The sequence below is a fragment of the Drosophila sechellia genome, chromosome 2R, assembly GCF_004382195.2.
Source record: "Drosophila sechellia strain sech25 chromosome 2R, ASM438219v1, whole genome shotgun sequence".
NCBI classification, from domain to species: Eukaryota; Metazoa; Arthropoda; class Insecta; order Diptera; family Drosophilidae; genus Drosophila; species Drosophila sechellia.
The window spans coordinates 20,823,878-20,842,047 of NC_045950.1; the positions used below are offsets into that span (position 1 = coordinate 20,823,878).

The following is an 18,170-nucleotide window of genomic DNA, read 5'->3' on the forward strand; positions in this document are numbered from 1 at the left end:
TCTTCAAGAAGCGAGTCCTTCTGGTCATGTCCTTTGGAAAGATAAAAGAGCGCTGTAAGATGATCGATCGAGCCTGCCAACCGGGAAAATATTTTAGTTGTACATTTTATAGTTTGATTATTATAAAAGGCTTTTTAAAAAGTAACGTCAAATACCATTTCCAATGATTGGTATTTCTACAAACTGAAATGGTATATAACGCCATTTTCTGTCAGGTAGGAATTCTTATCGCTTGTAGCACGGTCACACTGCTCAGTTATTTCAATTGTTTGTCCCGTTTGCTCGCGCACTTGTTCCCAACGTAAGTCTGAAAAACGTTATTTTCCGAGATAATAAATCGACGAGGCTGCTTATTATGTAAAGTGGAGTGGTGATGTGCCGATTTCGCTGCGTTGGGGCCGTTCCAAGCATATGGAATCTAAATGCAGCGTATCTCACTCCTGCCCATGTGTGTGTGTTTGTGTGTTTTGATGGTGTAGTGGGGCTTCCGTGTCGCAAGTGAAAAACAAATGAAATTGAGTTCTCGCTTTGAGTCATATTCGAGTGACAAATAAAGCGCGTCATGCGTTGTCCATTGAATTACAGTTTAATTTGATTACCGGGTACCGCCAAGACGTGTACGTCCAACCACCGATCGATCTGTGAGGGTCTCAAATATAGACATGGCGTACCCGCACTGGAATGATGATGCGGGAGCATCTCTGGCGTGTCTGTGTGCTAATTAATTAATTGCTCATACTTGACCTGGACACTAAGCAGACGCTGTTGAAATCGACAATACATATAACACTTTGTGCTCGCGTAGATGAAATGGGCGAAAATAGTGCGTGCTTGGTTCAAGTTACGTGAGCCCCTCGCATCGAGTGTGTTGGTAGGGAGCATTCCGTGCGCGCGAGTGTGTGTGAGCAGCGGTGTGGGGATGGGCAGTACCTCTTTGCTTGTACCTAGGTGGAATAGTTTGGTACCCGTGACTTTCCCAGGGAAAGAGCATTTTATAAAGTTTCCCTATTCTTTAGGTTCGCAAATAAATAATCTCTTTTTTTAAATTCTACTAACTCATAAACTACTGTGAACATTTCATGATTTATTTAAAATTGATTCAAAATATATTACTAAGTAAATTTTAGGCTTTATTTACAATCGGATATAATATTTATGAAACATCTCATGACTCAAGTTGTATTCGTGAAATCATAAACCCACAATGCAGTCCCCGAGGTTCAAAGAACTAGTACCCTCCCCAGCAGTGTTTAAGCAGGGTTTCTCTCGGTAGCGCAGTTCATTTGGCTTAATTTCTCTTTATTTACTCTCGGTTCGCACAGATCAGGTTTTGTTCGCTGCTCGACGGGGCAGCTGCATTCTTTCTCGCTCCCACCCTGCCCCTGGAATCCCCTGCACCTGTTCGTTCTCGAGGTGCGAGCGAGAGGCCAAGAGGCAGAGGTAGAGCGGCACTTGCCACGCTTGACTTGCAGCAGGTCTGCAGGCGACGCGGAAATGCCACTAGGAGGCCCAACTACAGCCGCCGATAGCCAACAGTTCCAGTCCCGATAAGGAAGCGATAGACTGAAGTAGACAGCTAGCTGGAAAGACAGATAGCGACGGGGAGAGCGGATTTATTTATTATTCAAATTCTGAATGGAATGACGATGTGATGGGATCGTGCTCGTGTACGCGGCGACACTTTTTGCTGTCAATATGCTTCCTGCAAGTGGTGAGTAGTCCGCGATCCTGATTACAATTCGAAATCTACAGCCGCTCCCCCTAGATAACGATTATCGAGCGCCAGGTATTCGACTTCCTCGGCTACATGTGGGCGCCCATCCTAGTAAACTTTTTCCACATTTTGTTCATCATATTCGGGTTTTACGGCGCCTACCACTTTCGCGTTAAATACATCATCACCGTAAGTGCCCTGATTACCATATCTCTGCGATAACCCCAATTTATTTTGTGTGCCCGCCTGCAGTATCTAATATGGAACTTCCTGTGGATCGGGTGGAACACCTTCCTCATTTGCTTCTACTTAAATGTGGGGCAGTTGAACAGGGTGAGTTTACATGGATCCACAAGAGACATATCTCTTCTTAACTAGACGGAAATCTCTTCACAGGACAGTGACCTGCTCAACCTGGGAACTGGCAGTGTCTCCTGGTTCGAGGCGAATGGGTACGGCTGCAAGCCCACCTATAACATGGCCGCGGATGATACGTTCCGTCCCCAGCGGCCGGAGCGCGTGGAAGGCTGCCTGCTGGACTACCCGCTGGTGGAGATCACACACTCGGGGGTACAGTGCGCTCTGGCGGTGAGTGATCTACTAGCTTAAGTTCCCTGAATTGTGTAAATTGTCTCTCCCACTCCCACAGCTGCTCGGCATACTCGGTGCGATTCTGATTAGTTGCATATTTCTTGACGAGGACGACAGATGTAAGTGGCGCTCTCTGAATGCGAATAAGAAACATGCTCGTCTGTCATAAACACCACTAACCGGGAACGGTCATTGCTAACCCCTCTCATCCCCATAAGATCTTTCACTTTCGGGTCTCACTGTGCACTGTGGTGTATGTTTTCTTTTCTCACAAAACCTGAAATATTCCATTATGTGTAAGCAATGTTTGTAAAGTTTTCATCGAGAATTCGGCCAATTGCTTATTGTTATTCTCGATTATATAAGGCTGTAGATAAGAAGGCTCTTGCCTCCCTACCCAAAAACCCGCAACCTGGAATGCGACTGTACCCCCAGAAAATTATGGTTTCGATTTAAACATAAATTGTATTCTATATTAACCATTATGACTTGTCCATTTGAATTGTGAGCATCTATACACATGCCTTTTAAAACATTTTACTCACATACCACATAATCGTATTGTTATTCATGTTATGTATATGTCATTTACTCATAATCAAGAAATCAGAAACATTGTATTTGCATATGGACAGCGACACTGTGCAGCTCTAAACAATGTAATTCGACATTGAGATAGGTGCTCCGAAATGAATATAATTAAATGATATATGAAAGTATGTAAATGTAAAATAATCGTTTATTAGACAAAATGAGAAAACAATAGAAAAACATATTTACTTACACAAATAAGAAGCTAAATCAATTACTTTTGACTAGTCCTATAATTAGTAAAAAGCTTGTGGGTGCTGCACAGTGTCCTGCTACCTCCGAAGTTTTCCTCTGTTTATTGTTAAAGCATCTTAATCAATTTCTGGTTTTCAGTCGATTTCATGAACGGCGACGCGAAGAGTCCACAGCATACCGTGGTGCACCCAATGTACGTGAGCTATACAAGTATACCCACCACATCCGCAAGCGCCACCATGCAATCAAATAAGCATCTGCAACTGCAGCACCAGCAGCCGCAGCAGAACTCACTGAAACTCTATCATCATCAGCAACAACAGCAACCCAAACTACACCACTTCAATAAGAACTACCAGTTGAGCGGCAGCAACAATAATACACTGAACAATAATCTCCACCAGCGTGCGCCTGCGCTGCTGCCGCCAAACACAACAAATAACCGCAGCGCATCATTCCAACCTCAAAGTCACCCTTCAAACAACCATGTAACCCAGCGCACAGGCGGAGAGGGGAGCAACTGCAGTAGTCTACGCCGCCATCGACAACACCATTCCAAGGCACCCGTCAGTCCCAGTCCCATGTCCCCTCAGACCACGCCGTCGCTTTCGTACGCCTCACTGCAAAACTCGAGTCCCTACCTAGCCGGGAACTCCCTTAGCAACAGCAACTACAGCATATTCCAGAGCCCCGACTCGCTCCAGGGCAGTTCTCATTTCGCCCGTATTCATCACAAGCCCAAGCCGCCTAAATCTGATTATCCTGTTTCTGGAGAATTCAATCCGGGCATGAATATATCCTCACCTCACCGTCCGCTCGATCGCCTGTCGCGCAGTCTCGAGGACGACGAAGACAACTTTTCCCTGCAGAAGTTCGCTCCCGGCGAACACGGTGTCACCTACGTCCCTTTTCAAAGTCCTACTCCAAACAGCCTTTTTCTGGGCGAGAACAACAACGCCCAGCCCCACCTAGTCTTTCACTCCAACTCTCGCTCTAGTCCCAACAACAATGCCTATCCCTACGACCAGAACGGCTTACCCTCTTCCCTCCGTATGGGTTCAAACTCCAATGCCCGACGGCCGACTCACATTCCTCTGCCCACGGTTCCCATGCACAACTGCCAGGAGGTGGAAAATGATGAGGACGCAGATGGCGAGTCCGAGCAAGATCGCGATCAGATGCTGACCCCCCCGCCGCCGCCGGTAGTGCGGCCTCACATCCATCAACGCTTGGGTCAGGCGCCCTACCTTGATCTCTCTCCGGAAGTGGCAGAGCGCTATGCGATTCCCAGCAAGCTTGGACCCGGCCTTCCCATTCAAGTGCCACTCCCCGTTCCGCATGGGTCGCCAATGGTACGTCGCAGTAAACGTCGACCAAGGCCATCCAATCCCGTCAACTTTTGCGACCAGATTCGCGCTACACCTCCTGGTTATGTGGTACGCGCCCAGAGCGACGATCGTCTAATGGAACAGGTCGAGGCAGATGCTGCCCCGCACGTGAACCGTCGGAGCGGTCGCGATCAAAAGTCCCGTCCTCGGTCGTTCTGCAACTCGATAGTGGGCGTGCAGGGTTAGACTTAAGTACGTCCCGCTGCACTTGCTCCTCCTCTCTCTTACTCACGCTTTCTGCCTAGGCAGGATGGCTGTTACTAACTCTACCAGGATCACTCGATCCCTAAACACATAAAAAAACTTCATATACATAGGTGTTGCTGTTTCTTTGTTGTGCCTAACCAGCCGGCTAACCTGGCTAAGAACAGGTCCTAACCATAGCTTCTCATGCAGGCATTTATCGATTTTAATGATGCCTTGCAGAGCTGACTTTAATTGTGTAAATCTAATTAATAATTCACATACGTGCGATCAGTAGAGACTTTCCTCGAATTGTGATAGAAGGCGTGGAAAGTCGTGACAGAATGCAAGCCTAACAATTTTATGTTGATCTGTGATAACTGAAAACAAACATGAACGACAAACGATAATTTAAAAAACGAAAATGTCACAAAATCATAATCAAGAAAAGGATATGACAATTTGTTGAGAATATGAGCGATAACCAGATGCCTTGGATGAATGACGGAATAGAGATTAGAATATACAACATACATATATATACCGATGTTATGTGCGGGAGAGCCCAGCCTCCCCAAGAGTTGTTTAACTATTAATACATATGAATGTATTGGCCCTTAATAACGAAATGTATGTACTACGATGCTAACTTTAGTTGTCGAACGAACACAAACAAGAAGTTGCCTATTCCGTTAAGTATGAGATTCGTTATACAAGCGCAAGCAAACGTAAAAGCGTTTAGAATTACGAATAGAAATGTTAAGCCTAGTAATAAGCTTGAGGCCACAAAATGCAAGAGCAGATCTAAATACATTTAGCGTAGACACTATTTACTGTTTTAGATAGATCCCCCATCTTTAGCCATGCGAATTGTGCGCTGACTGGTGCCAATTCTCGATGAGATTGAAAGCGTTTCCAATAAAAATGTTCATTTACACCATACTACGGGTAATCTATCTCTGTCTCGGAAGCTTTTTTCGTAGCCGATCCTTCTATCTTCCTAAGTTGCTCTCTTACTGGTAGCTGGCTTTTTGTAGCAATTGTGCCTCTAACCAACCGCTAACTATTGATTCTCTCCGAACGTAGCTAATCCAACTTGATTAACAGCTCCAATCACAAAAGCACACTCAAAAACAAGCCAAGGTAACTTTGAGCATTGTATCCGCGGCTTAACGGTCTTAACAATCATCCACTGATCCTATATTGTTCTCCCCGGCGCAGTGAAGCATATTAGCAAGCAGTCTAAACACCGCCAGTCGCTGTACTCCATCGAATTCGGCAGCAGCACCGACACCATCCGGCATGGCGGCCACTCCTTGGGACTGGGCGATCCTCGGGGCGACCAAGATGGCGGCGAACTGAGTCCTAAGCCGATGACACCACGACGCGTCAAGCGGCGATCGGTCATGGCGCGCGGCACACAAGGAAGGCAGTCAAATGGAGGAGGCTCGAGCAGGCGCTCATACCACGGATCAAGCGGCACCCTGAGATCCAAGCACGGACATAGTGGACGTGGAGGCGGAGCAGACAGCAGTAGCGGAAGCTATGTTAGGAGCAGCACTCGAAGCTCTCGCCGGAAGTATCATCAGAACCCAGTGACTAAAATCATTGATCAGCAGCTTCAGCAGGAGCAACCTCATCTGGGTTCCTTCCACAGACAGGATAAACTCTCGCTGACTGCCTCCAACCTGCAATCACTCAACAATGACTTTGTAAACAACACCAATGCTTCCGGCAGCCAATTGGGAAGTCTCGGCAAACCCAACGAGCACTACTACCACAGCTACCGCAAAAACATTCCGCTGGACCCCATCTACTACAATACCAATGGTCTAGGAGCGCTGGAGGAACCACCGAGCCTTCCACCGCCACCACCTCTGCCATCTGCAGCTGGAGCCTCAATCCTGCACGGGGGCGGTGGAGGCCACTACAACCCCAGTTACCAACACTCCACGACGCACCTAAACGACGTTGGTCACGCTCCCGATGAAGTGTACAACAATCGACCGCCCTCGGTGCGCTCCAGTTACTCGAATTTTCATGGCTCACGGCCACTCTCCACCGCTTACGGGAATGCCACTGGTGAAAATGTATTCGCTGGACTGAACGGAGCGAGCGCCAGTCCACCGCAGGCTCCTTGTACGCCACCCCTCTACCAACAGCATCCCATGCAACTACAGCAGCACCAACAGCAGCAGTATCCTCCGCCGCCGCCAATGGATCCGGCGCCTGCTTACGTCAGCACCATGTCGTTCTCCAAAAGAACTGCTTCGCGGGAAAGCATCCGCTCAATGGCCTTTCTCAACAACGGTCCGCCCGCCTACAATCTGAACTACCACACACCGCCCGACTCGGAGACGACCATGTAACCCGGTTCGCCCTTTGTCTTCACCGTCGCACATGGACACAATCATCATCAGCCATCATCAGCCCATGCCCAACACATATTATATCTTGTGCAACAAGCCAAGGCTACCACTTGGTGCTTTAACCACATGGAAAGCTTATACTTGATCCGTAATATAACGATATATGTAGTGCTTAATTTATACGTAAGTTTCTGTCGTTTTACCAAAGTGCCTTTGTAAATAAATACTTAAAATAATGGATCGGTTATTTAAATATCAGAAAAGACGGTTAATACTTGATTGTTCATGTTCAATTATATTTCTTCTTAGGAAATTGGTTTATAGTTTTATACCGGTAGATAAATGCGTGCTGTACGTGGTATCTTAGTCCCTCCGACACACTATAAGAAGTACGAAAACTTGCGACACTGCAAATGTTGGATATCTGCATCTGCAATACTCACATTCATCTGCATCCCAACCCGGCTCGATGTTCAGTTGCTTGTTGCGCTCCTTCAGCCACGTGAAGAGTGGGGCAAAGTATTCAAGGATACCGCGTCCGCTCAACTTCCGTTCACCGGTGGCTATCTCCATGACATCCCGCCAATGTCGAGTGGCTCCCAGCTGCATCATGTCGCGAATCTTTTTTCCTGCTTCTTTGCTGTCGTAGAAATCGCAGTTGTGGAGTGGGAAATTGGGATCACCGGGCTTGTACTGTCCACTTGCCAGGCAAAAGGAACGGTAGAACTGGAAGCCCAGGATCTCGGCCAGGAATTTTCTGTGGGGCTCGGGGAATAGGAAATTCTTGATTATCAAAAACAAAAGATGGAAACTGACTTGGTATTGGAGGTTTCCGGATTTAGTCCTCGATAGAACTTGAAATCCACATCAAAGTCCTTGTTAATACGTTGTAATGGCGGCTGGACTCCGGCGAATTTGTCCTGGAGGCCCCAGTAAGCGCAGTTATAGTCCTTAACCCCGATCCGCCCGTCCATAACGTCCACTAGGAATTTGTCATTGATGAAGTACTGGGGCACGGCGATCAAGGTGTGCACACCCATGCGAAACAGGCGGTTAAGGGACTGCTCCTCCGTAAGGCTGTCGTTCAGCAGGATGTGGAGACGGTGCAGGTGGCGTGGAGTGCCTGAAGCCAGGATAACTGTTTCCGCTATGGCAGCTCCAAATCCAGGACACGGCTCCGTGTCGAGACCAAAGGGCAGTTGCATCTTGTAGAGGTGGTACTGCAGTTCAGCCATCGTTCCGTGAATCTGCATCATCTTCTTGTAGTCTAGTTTGGGGCAGTAGCGCAGCGCCACATCCGGCGGAAAGTAATATACCTGCGACTTGCACTCAGCTCCGCCCTCATCGTCATTCATCCGGCGGGAAAAGCGGTCGTAAAATATACTATCCCCGAAAAGTTGTTTCTATTAGCTTTAACCGAGTACATTTATATTATTTATACATATGTACATATTATTTATATAATATAACCTAGTTTATAGGAGTTACTGTTTAAAAATGAAATACCTGCCAAATCTGTAGAGCATGTACTTACTTTGGCATCACCATTAAGCCCAACGATTCAAAAAACTCGGCAGCTTTGCGGTTGATTTTGACGGGCGTCACCAGGACCTCCTCCAGGCGCCGATGAACGGAGGGCAACTGGTGCTGTCTGCCCTGGTGCGGTGTGCGAAAGAACTGGTGAGGGTACCAGTCCTGCGACAGGATCTGGTCCATAATGGGAGCGGAGATGGCGCCATCGCTCTTTGTGTCCGCCTTTGGGTAGGCAGCTTGCACCTCGCGACGCAAATAGGCGTGCAGTTCCCGGTAGAGCGGCATTATCTCCCACACGACCGCCTCCATTTCAGCTTGAAAGTTCTCCGTGTCGTAGTTGAGGTACCATGTGCGCGAGGGCGTCACATGTCCGTTGTAGGTGGCAGCGATCCGGAGAAGCCGAACGTAGCCGATGAACGTGTTCTTTGCCACGTCCTTCTCGTTTATGGCCCTGCGCCAGGCCTTCCAGTTGATGACCAGATCCTCGTATAGCTTGGTGTGCATGTTTTTGTTCATGATCTGCGGGTACATGGCCAGCGAACCACGGGCGGTGCAGTCCTCGTAGGGGCAGACCAGAGGTCCGTTGACAAAGTTATGAATCTGACGTAGAAGGTCCTTGGCCTGCTCGTAGTCCTTTGGCCGCAGGCCCTGCAGCTGCAACTTGGCCATTCGCTGCACGCGCCAACGAAGAAGTGGGTCATCCAATTCAGCCACTGACACAACGCTGAGATTGCCCGCTAAGTCGTAAAATAGTCGATAGGTCTCCGCCTCTACCTCCAGCTTGGAGTTCAGAACCTGTCCGCCCAGCGGTGACTTTCCCTTGGCCGTGAGCTGCACAAAGATCCTGCGGTTCAGACTCCACACGTGGCGCATGCGGTCTTCGGCTCTATCAAGTATCTGCTTGGTAGCCAGTTCATAGCTGGAATGGCCGATTCCGAAGGTCACGGAGAGCAGAAGGATTAGCAATACTCCCACAAATGGCAACCGCATTTTGCCTTTGCTGGCTTCCGTTTCGCCTTGATAAGGTTATCTGAGTGCTTTCGAATGCGTCTTGGGATTTGCTTCCGACTCTGACTGAAGCTCGAGCAGAACTGAGTTCAGACTGCGCAAGTCGAGTCGCAGGCTTATCAATCTAAGTCCGGGGCATTGAGCTAATCTGTAATTGGGAAAGAAACCCAGCTAGCGATCTCCCCAAGCAAACGTTGCGTATACGTTACGAGCTTGTTCTGGCATTACTTATACGCTGAGTGTGCCAGCCCGAGGCGGAAATCGCAGTGGGCAGGGCGGGGAAGACAGGCCATCCTTACACCATTTTAGACTGATTAACAGCGTCCGCATGCTGCTGGTTTTGTTAGCCAGTGGCCCATATTCAAGCTAAATCATTTTGACATATTCCTTCCGAAGAAGGGACAGCGGAGGTAGTCATTTGCCCCGCGGTGCACCAGCGAAGCATTCGGAATTCAAATCGGAGAAATATGGGGAAGTTCGTCGCTCGTGTTGCATGTGGCACGGCATTTGTTTATGCCGGCTGACCTACAAGAAAACGTGAGGGCGCTGGGGGATTTTGGGCACGAAGGCGAGCGTGAGAGCATTTCCCGCACGAGTCCTTTTCGAGAGAATAGGGGGAAGTTCGCGTGTGTATTTTTTCATCGCTCTGCATCGTGTTCGCCCTGCAGATTACGTCAAACGGAAAGGAAACCCGTTAGCCGAGCTCAGTCTCCGACGAACCTTAGAACCGAGCAGTCGCCATGCAAGCGCACGTATTTACAGTGGCCCAGTGTCATAGTGTCCTAGTATGAAGTGAAAAAATCCAAGGAATATGGTGAAAAGTGAAAAGTGAAAGGCAGTGAAAAGCCTGAAAGGGCATGGAACATAACGCAGAACTCGCACCCCCACAGCCGCACAGTGAAGCGCCTTACCATCACAAGTGCATTATTCGGTGCGATGAAAATTCTTCAGCGCCCAAAAATAGAGTGAAATGTGTGCTGCATATTGTTGTTGCTGCTACTGAGTGGGTGAAGGGAGGGGGAGAGGCCACGACGGAAACTAACCTACATTTTCGCGCTCTTTCGCACGCTTTTGCTGACACACACACAGACACACGTGCGGTGGCAGGGAGGCCACTGTGCTATCTCTTTCGCACTCACCCTTTGGGCCGCGAAAGAAATCAACAGTAAATTGTAATAACACTTCTTAGACTGCCAGTAGGCTTTCGTATGTGTGTGTGTGTGTGCGTGTGTCAAACAATGTGCGTGCCCGAAGTTTTTTGCTTTGTTCTGTTTCTGTTTTTGTTGCTGGTTCCGTTTCAACATCCCCACCCACTCACATTCGCATTGTTGCACAGTTGCGACTAAATAAAAATGTAATTAATGTAAAATAAAATCAAATAAAACACAGCAGCAGGAGCAAAAACAACTGGATCGGGAATAGTGAGTGAGCCAGTGTTGGAAAGTCGATGTTAAGGTGCGAGTGAAGGCGTACGTGTGTAAGTGTGCTTTATGTGCGTGTGTTACAGGCCTAAGAAAGTGAAATACGAAAATAGAAATATAAATTGCCGGAGTGCAAACACACAAGCGATTACATAAAGCCCAACTATCATCCCGAACATCCGACAACTGCAACCAGCGGAGAATATAAACACTGATGGCCAATGCTTAAAGGTAAAATCGAAAATTCAGACGCCTGTGCGTGTGTTGGTGTTTGGAGGGAAGTTTGGGTTCCAACGCAACAACAATGTCCTGGTCATAAATTAGCCCTTGATGTGCACTTAACTAGGTGGCCACACTTTCGCTTCGTTTCGAATCGCTTCGTTCTGTTCGCACGAAAGAGAGAGCTAAAATGGCGGAAGGGGACCGAGAACGAAATTCGTAGCACAACTTTAGGGGCCAACTGGCAAAGCTCTGCCAGCCGCACTTTTATGAGCCAACTTTAAAACCAACCGCTGGTCACGCCCAGAAAGCAAAAACCAGAAACAGAAGCGAGTATCCCCGCCCCAAAGGGAGAGACCCCACCGAACAATTGAAAGCCAACAACACACTGTTTAATGCCTCGAGCGCCGCTCTCATTGTTGTAATAAAAGTGTTTTTGCCGATTTGTGTGTGTCCGGGACAGACCAGCAAATGCAGGTGGATCTCCAATGGCACACGACAGCCCAGCCTCCAGGCGTAATGGCACATCCCTGCCACTACCAGCGAATTTCCGCCAGCAAACATCACATCAACTGCCATAACGGGGCGGTGGAAACTTGATATTGAATATTTTATGGGCGCCTTCATCTACCGCTTTTCCATTTTTGCTGCCAGTTGCGAGTTGCGAGTTGCCAGTTGCTCGCAGACGTGTCAAGAAGTTTGCGAGGAACACAACCGGAAGCACCGGCCTATACAAGCACCCACACACCCATACACATGCCCATATAGTATATGCACAACAATGCCGGGAGCAGCATCAACAAAGCGCTGAGCAATGAGCAGCCCCCGACCCACGCCACAGCCCACGCAAGCTCATTGCTTCTTCGTTGGGCGCCATTTATCAATTCTTGTATCTTACTTGTGTTGTGTGTGTCTGTGCGGGAGATGCTAGATTTTGTGTATGGGTGTGCCCATAATGTTAATTAACTTTATCTCGCCCAAGCTTTAAGTCTTAAAGCGGCACTCATTTCCCGGCCCTCGCCTCAATCCGCATTCTTCCCCTTCAGGTGTTTATCTCTTCCGTTACGCACATTACACATACGTTGGCCGAGTGAGTCGTTACGTTGCGTATACGTACTGCACTCGCAGAAAGGTGTTTCTCCATTGAGTGCTGACTGCTATCTTTGTTTAATGGAAACAAATCCTTACATTCGTTCCTCTTGTTGATTGTCTTGTATTAATTTATAGTAATTTATCCTAGTAAAATAAAAAGACTTGGTCTAAAATTAAAAGACAGGCTGTGGGGTGGTACATTAAAGAGAATCTGTAATCGTATGTTTCACTGGCATCAATCTCAAGATTTTTTCTGAGTGTGAGCCGCGTGCGTAGGTGCGGGTGCTTTGAGCTGTCAGGGATTAGCGCGCTGCCAATTACCGTTACATGACACGAAGCAGAGCAATTGCGGGCAGAGGCGATTTAATTTACTCTCAGTCCCCCTACTTACATAAGCTTAAGTCTTTCCACTTACATCAATCTCTTTCTTTCGTTTAGAAAACATAATCTCTTTCTTTCTTTTAGAAAACATACGCATCGCATCGCAAAATGTAAAGCAATAATCAGCACAACAAAGCCAAAGCTCACAATAGAAGTAGACGAGGCTGAGGAACTGAGCTGGGACGATGCCAAATGCCATTATTGGAAACGGTCGTAGTAGATTTGCATAGTATAGCAATAGCAGCAGACATCATGAAAGCCCCCAGCGTGATAAGCACAGCAACAATATCAACAGCAATAGTAGATACTAGGCACAACATGGTTAACAAAGGGAACGGTGACAATATTATCGGTAAACTGAGCGATCCGCTCGCTTGAATAGTGAGATAGACATATGCCCAGTGTTCGAAAATCGAGTGAGAAGCCTGGCAAGAGAGAGCGCGACCAAGGCATGCAGCTGCCCTAAGGACTTCGCCCACGACGACGACGGAGTCGAAGGACCAAGAAGCAACCGCAACCAGAGGCAGCAGCACCCAACATAACGACGACAATCAGTCAAGATGAGTGATGATCAAGCGACGTCCAACGATGAGAAAGGTGAGTCCCCTAAACCGCTAAGCCCTCCTGATACTGCTATTGATAGTTTTCCAAGCCACCTGGCCTCATAAATATTATTCCCGATGTGTCCAGGGGGGAGTTTGGTAACCGGGAGGCCATCAAATCTGTATGCGGGAGTGTGCAAGGTCAGGAGGGCAGGTGTCACGGGGCAGGACTTCTGCTCCTCCTCCTTCCTCAATCAGCTCCTCCGACATCCTGACAACGACACCTGCACGCCAACCAAAAGAAACACGTGCACAGTGGTTGCGGACACACAGGAGTCTGGCTGGAGATGCAGGACTTCTTTCTATAAGTTACAGAGAGCAAGTTTGTTTTATTCTTTCCATTTTTTTTAAACTTCTCGGCCTATTTAAGTTGACTTCTAGACCGACACCGGAAACCGACAATTGGCTTAAGAATACATTAGATGGCCAAGTTATGAGCTCAAAGATTGACATTCTTCATCAGCCACCCACAGTGCCGTATAAAAGGCAGTTGGGGGTGGGAGGACCAAAGGCATTTCCTTTTTGTGCGTGTTGAGCGTTTTCCTGCCACTTCCCGAACTCCTGTCCTGCTGTCCGGTCCTGCTCATCAACATAATTAAATAGCATTGCTCATTGTGTGCCGGGCGATTGCTGTGCCGGTTGTGCTTTGGATACGGGGCATGGGCGTGGGTCTGGGGCACTTGGGTCCTGTGTCCTGGGTCTTGGCCAATAAAACGAAAATGGAATCGAACCAGCTTAATGGCGGGGCAGAGCGACCCTAAGGCCGTTTAAATAAATGATAAACAAATCGAAAATGGGAAGCGCCTTTGCAGGACGCAAAAGTTTCGGCTGATGACTGGCCATAAGTTACGCAATCGTTTTTGCAGGCGCCGATAGAGAGCGCCATTTGTCCTTTCGGCAGGAGTGAGTGGGTGGACCTTGGGTTGATAAGTGGGCGCACGGCGCCATTGTCAGCGGAATATATTCATTGGGGAGGTGAACAATGCACAAAGGCCAGCAGGCGCTGCCATCTGCGGATTACGAATATGAACGGAAACGGAAACTAATTAAATATGTAGAGCAATTGCTGCTGCATCTCGCTTTATCCTACCGATTCACTTTTTCACTTTTGTTTGTCCCGCATCACTGCAGCCAGTGTTTCGGTTTCTCCTTCGGCTCGGCTTGGGCCGGGGTTGGACCGACCGCCTTCCGTTCCGCCTTGCCAGTCTCGAATTGGATTTGGTTTTTGGCCAGGGCCAGGAAGCAGTCGAGAGCAAGTGCCCCAACTGCGAGGGGCGTAATTGCCCTGCCCCCTAAGCCTCCGCTCCGAGTCCAAATCCCATTTCAATTTCCATTCCCAGTCCCGTCACCATTGAACTTGCTCAAAGGTCTGCGCAGCTGCAACTGCAATAGAGGCAGCAATGCCAGTTGCAACTGCAACAATGGCTGCACTTAAAGCAACAAACTTTGAAAGTTAAACCAGGAAATCCGAAGCAAACCTGCCAGTACATAAGGAATATCAAGAATATCAAGAGAGCAGAAAATTGAATTGACATTTTCAAGACTTTCTCCACAATTCTCGTGAATCACTTGTAGCACAACTTTTCTCTCTGTGTGTGGATGCAACTGGTTTTTTGGGAAAACCACGACATTGCACGTTGCTAGCTGCTTTTAGTTTTCTGTGTCGGTGTGCAATTTCCTTTTTGTTTTTGGGCGCTTTGAGAATGGCTTTGCTTCCGCGTGAAGATGCGACGGCAGGTCTGGAGTTTCGAGTTGCGAGCCCGGGTCGATTATGCAATATGGGGAAGATGTGCGTCTTCGTTGCATCTGATGTTAATGTGCGACCGCCAACCGGTTGCCCATCGTCATTGCCGTCATCGCCGGGGCAGCAGAAGCAGCTTCATCATCGTGAGCATGGCCCTCGCTAGCTGAAGATGTAATCCCCATTGAAAGATGCTCTGATGGTACTGGAGTGCAGCCCATGTGCTCCAGCTCAGCGGCTCCCAGTTCGAACTTCATTCGACACAGCATCGTGATTATGACCTGCGATGTGGCTTGATTGGCAACAGATTATTGCGTCGGTGTCCCGCTTGCTGTTCCCAGCTAGTTCCTTATGTAAGCCCGCTTTGTTTACAATCCGAAACAGTTTAAATGTGTATTAATTATTCGGCAGTGATGGAATCTGCCGACGAGCAGCCAGCTGCCTAGCTCCGTAGCTGCCAGATGAGAAATGATAATCAGCGACGTAATCGAAATGGCCGGATGGCCCCGATTCGCTGGCTCGGCCCAAGTCCACTCACTGCTAATGAAAACAGTGGCTAATCAACGGCGAAAGCATGGCGGCGGGGTGGATGGGGCGTGCAGATTGGTGGGTGGGTGAGTTGGCGGCGTTGGGTGGCCAGTGGCCATGACCTCTCTCCGCCGCCAGTCGGACATCTTGCTGATGTAAGCGCGAACAAAACCCATGACGCGTTGCCTTTTGCCCATGCTGCAGCGCGGGGGCATGACAAGATATTTTTGATGTTGCTGCAGGCGAGGCTTAACCCAATAGCGCTCGAGAGCCTCTCGCCGAACTGGCTCTCTCAACGGCGACCTGACCTGGCCCAATCCAAAGAACAGTAACAGGAAAGAGTCCTGCCCCTCAGCCGCAGCAGCTCCACTGCTCCGCGTTGGCAAACAAAATTATATTGATAATTTCCGGCACTGGTACGGCCATCAATGGGTTAATGACTAGCGACAGCGAGCAGCCAGCGGGCAGCAGCCAACCCGGCCAACCCTTGGCCAATCGTTATGCAAGTCTGGACCAACAATAAGGAATTGCCAATAGGAAGTTCGTCGTATCTGCATAAAAATCCATAAACATGAACGTCAACAAAATACCTAACGGTTAACAACCAGCATCGGCGATGTGATAAAGTAGCAATAGCAACGAGCTCTGGGCCAAAACTGGAACTGGTCAAGTTGCATATAAGCACAGTTTGAGTTTCGGTTTTAGCTATTTTCGGCGACCAGCCCACGAAGCTTAGGGCCACTCAGATTTTCTCTCGAAAGAAAGTAGAGCACAGAAGCGAATGCTCCTCGGGAGGGAGTGTGTTAGTGCACTGGGAGAATCCGAGTATTACAATTAAAAAATAAAAGTCTTAGATTTAGAAAAACATCTTTTATGCAGCGGATATCCATATCGTAAAATATTATTTTCTTACGTAAATATAGCAAAAGGAATTTAAGATATCTCTTAGCGATCTTAAATTGGTTTACGAAACCGGTTTTGTTGATCATGTAAAATATTGAAAATGGAAAACCAAAGATGATTGATACACTTAAGTTGGCATCACACCATGGGACTTAAAATAATTTTGAGTCACAGACCCTTTTTTACGTTACTCTAGTGGGATTGCAAAAGGGCACATGCTGGGGATGATGTGAAAGGTCAACACTCTCGCGATCTTCGGAAAGGGAGAGTGAAGACTGGACGGCCGAGAAGAAAACGAAGACGAAGACGCGGCCATTTGGCCTTCAATGGGTCGCGGTCGTGAAGCTCCAGTGGTCTGGCTCCACTTCATTCAGCTCGTCGTCGGCGAAAGAGATTATCTCTACTCTTGCTCCGCGGCGAGCGATCGCTTATATAACCGCATGGCTCCCGAGTGGAGAAGAGGGCTATAAAACGGCGTGTGCCCACGTTTGCCGAATCATTTCCAGTCGGTCCAGAGGCGAGCAATCATTCGAGAGTCCTTCGCAACGAATCCAGAGAAATGGCAGCCCGTTTCATAGTGAGTTTGGCACGACACCACGTCAGTTCAGGTGGATCCTAACACAGATTCCCTCCTCCCACTCCCAGATCAGTGCGCTTCTGCTAGCTAGCCCAGCGGTATGGGGAAAGCCCACCTTCGGACGAGAGCATGTCCACATCCGCATTCACCTGCCGGAAAGCGGTGGGGATCACGGCGGCCACGGAGGTGGTGATTTTGGCGGCCACGGAGGCGGTGATTTTGGCGGCCATGGAGGTGGAGGTTATGAGATTCATTCCCACGATGGCGGATACAGCGGCGGTGGAGGAGGCGGTGGCCATGTGAACACGTATGCTGTTATCACCGAGAACCACGGATACAGTTCCGGGGGTGGCGGAGGCGGCGGAGGTGGCGGTGGCCACGGATACAGCTCCGGCGGATATAGTTCCGGTCATGATGATGCCAAGATTGCTGCCATCGCTGCTGCTGCTGGCTCGTCCTCCGATCACGGACATGGCGGACACGGAGGCAGCGGCGGACACGGTGGAGGTTATGGTGGCCATGCCATCGCCAACATTGCAGCCATCGCCGCCAGCTCAGACTCTTCTGCTCATGGAGGCAACGGAGGATACGGCGGCTACAGCGGTGGCGGTCACAGCGGAGGAGGTCATGACACCCAGGTGATTGTGGCTGCTGCTGCAGATTCACATGGCTCTTCCGGCGGATCCTCCGGTGGATACAGTGGCGGCTCCTCCGGGGGCTACGATGGTGGATATTCTGGTGGATCCTCTTACAGCGGTGCCTCCTCCTACAGCGGCGGCTCGTCCTACAGCTCTGGAGGATACAGCGGTGGACATGGCGGCTATAGCAGTGGCGGCGGATCCAGCTATGATACCCAGGTGGTGGCTGCAGCCGCTGCTTCCGGCAGCGGTGGCTCCTACGGCGGATCTTCCGGCGGCGGTGGCGACGGATACAGCTATTCAGCGCCGGCCTCCGGCGGCTGGGCGGGATCCAGTTCAAACTGGAAGTAGACGGCAATGTCCGTCGTTGGCCATCTGGTCGTCTAGTCTACTGTTCACGTTTAACTTATATTTGACATGTTCGCTCATCCATATTCCACACATTCTCCCAAGATACTGGTGTACAAAATAAACCATGTTAGTGTAATAATTTAAG

The 18,170-nt window shown here is 48.9% G+C and overlaps 4 protein-coding genes across 10 annotated transcripts in view; 3 read left to right on the forward strand and 1 right to left on the reverse strand.

The window, feature by feature from the left end:
- The first annotated feature begins 222 nt into the window (after window positions 1–222).
- On the forward strand, window positions 223–7,267 carry LOC6618898 (sodium/potassium-transporting ATPase subunit beta-1-interacting protein). Of its 5 annotated transcripts, XR_004361217.1 has the most exons (9): window positions 223–301; window positions 1,323–1,711; window positions 1,766–1,903; window positions 1,967–2,047; window positions 2,111–2,302; window positions 2,364–2,424; window positions 3,230–3,284; window positions 5,749–5,805; window positions 5,884–5,975. XR_004361217.1 is itself a non-coding variant. In XM_032714154.1 (8 exons), the coding sequence occupies exons 2-8, from the start codon at window positions 1,652–1,654 to the stop codon at window positions 5,894–5,896; spliced, it is 600 nt and encodes a 199-aa protein (XP_032570045.1). In that variant the 5' UTR covers window positions 223–301; window positions 1,323–1,651; the 3' UTR covers window positions 5,897–5,994. The 5 variants fall into 5 exon arrangements, 4 of the variants coding, with proteins under 4 accessions (XP_032570045.1, XP_032570044.1, XP_032570043.1 ...); XM_032714154.1 differs by lacking the exon at window positions 5,749–5,805 and having other exon boundaries at window positions 5,884–5,994; XM_032714153.1 differs by lacking the exons at window positions 3,230–3,284; window positions 5,749–5,805 and having other exon boundaries at window positions 5,884–7,267.
- Window positions 7,268–7,306: 39 nt separating this feature from the next.
- Window positions 7,307–9,653, reverse strand: LOC6618900 (angiotensin-converting enzyme). Its single transcript, XM_002043112.2, has 4 exons — window positions 8,566–9,653; window positions 7,848–8,414; window positions 7,475–7,788; window positions 7,307–7,411 (listed from the first exon to the last, which is right to left on the reverse strand). The coding sequence occupies exons 1-4, from the start codon at window positions 9,552–9,554 to the stop codon at window positions 7,395–7,397; spliced, it is 1,887 nt and encodes a 628-aa protein (XP_002043148.1). The 5' UTR covers window positions 9,555–9,653; the 3' UTR covers window positions 7,307–7,394.
- A 625-nt stretch (window positions 9,654–10,278) lies between these two features.
- The window catches only part of LOC6618901 (sodium channel protein 60E), a 30,011-nt gene continuing 22,119 nt past the window's right edge, over window positions 10,279–18,170 (forward strand). For 2 of the 3 annotated variants that reach the window (XM_032714147.1, XM_032714150.1), the window contains exon 1: window positions 13,246–13,282. In XM_032714147.1, the coding sequence (XP_032570038.1) occupies window positions 13,246–13,282 (37 nt within the window). Of the gene's footprint in view, window positions 11,225–12,769; window positions 13,283–18,170 lie in introns of those variants that run through there. The other variant, XM_032714148.1, reaches the window with a different exon arrangement.
- LOC116800283 (glycine-rich cell wall structural protein 1.8) lies at window positions 16,928–18,169 on the forward strand. The gene is made up of 2 exons (XM_032714159.1): window positions 16,928–17,036; window positions 17,105–18,169. Exons 1-2 carry the CDS (start codon window positions 17,019–17,021, stop codon window positions 18,023–18,025), a joined length of 939 nt encoding a protein of 312 aa, XP_032570050.1. The 5' UTR covers window positions 16,928–17,018; the 3' UTR covers window positions 18,026–18,169.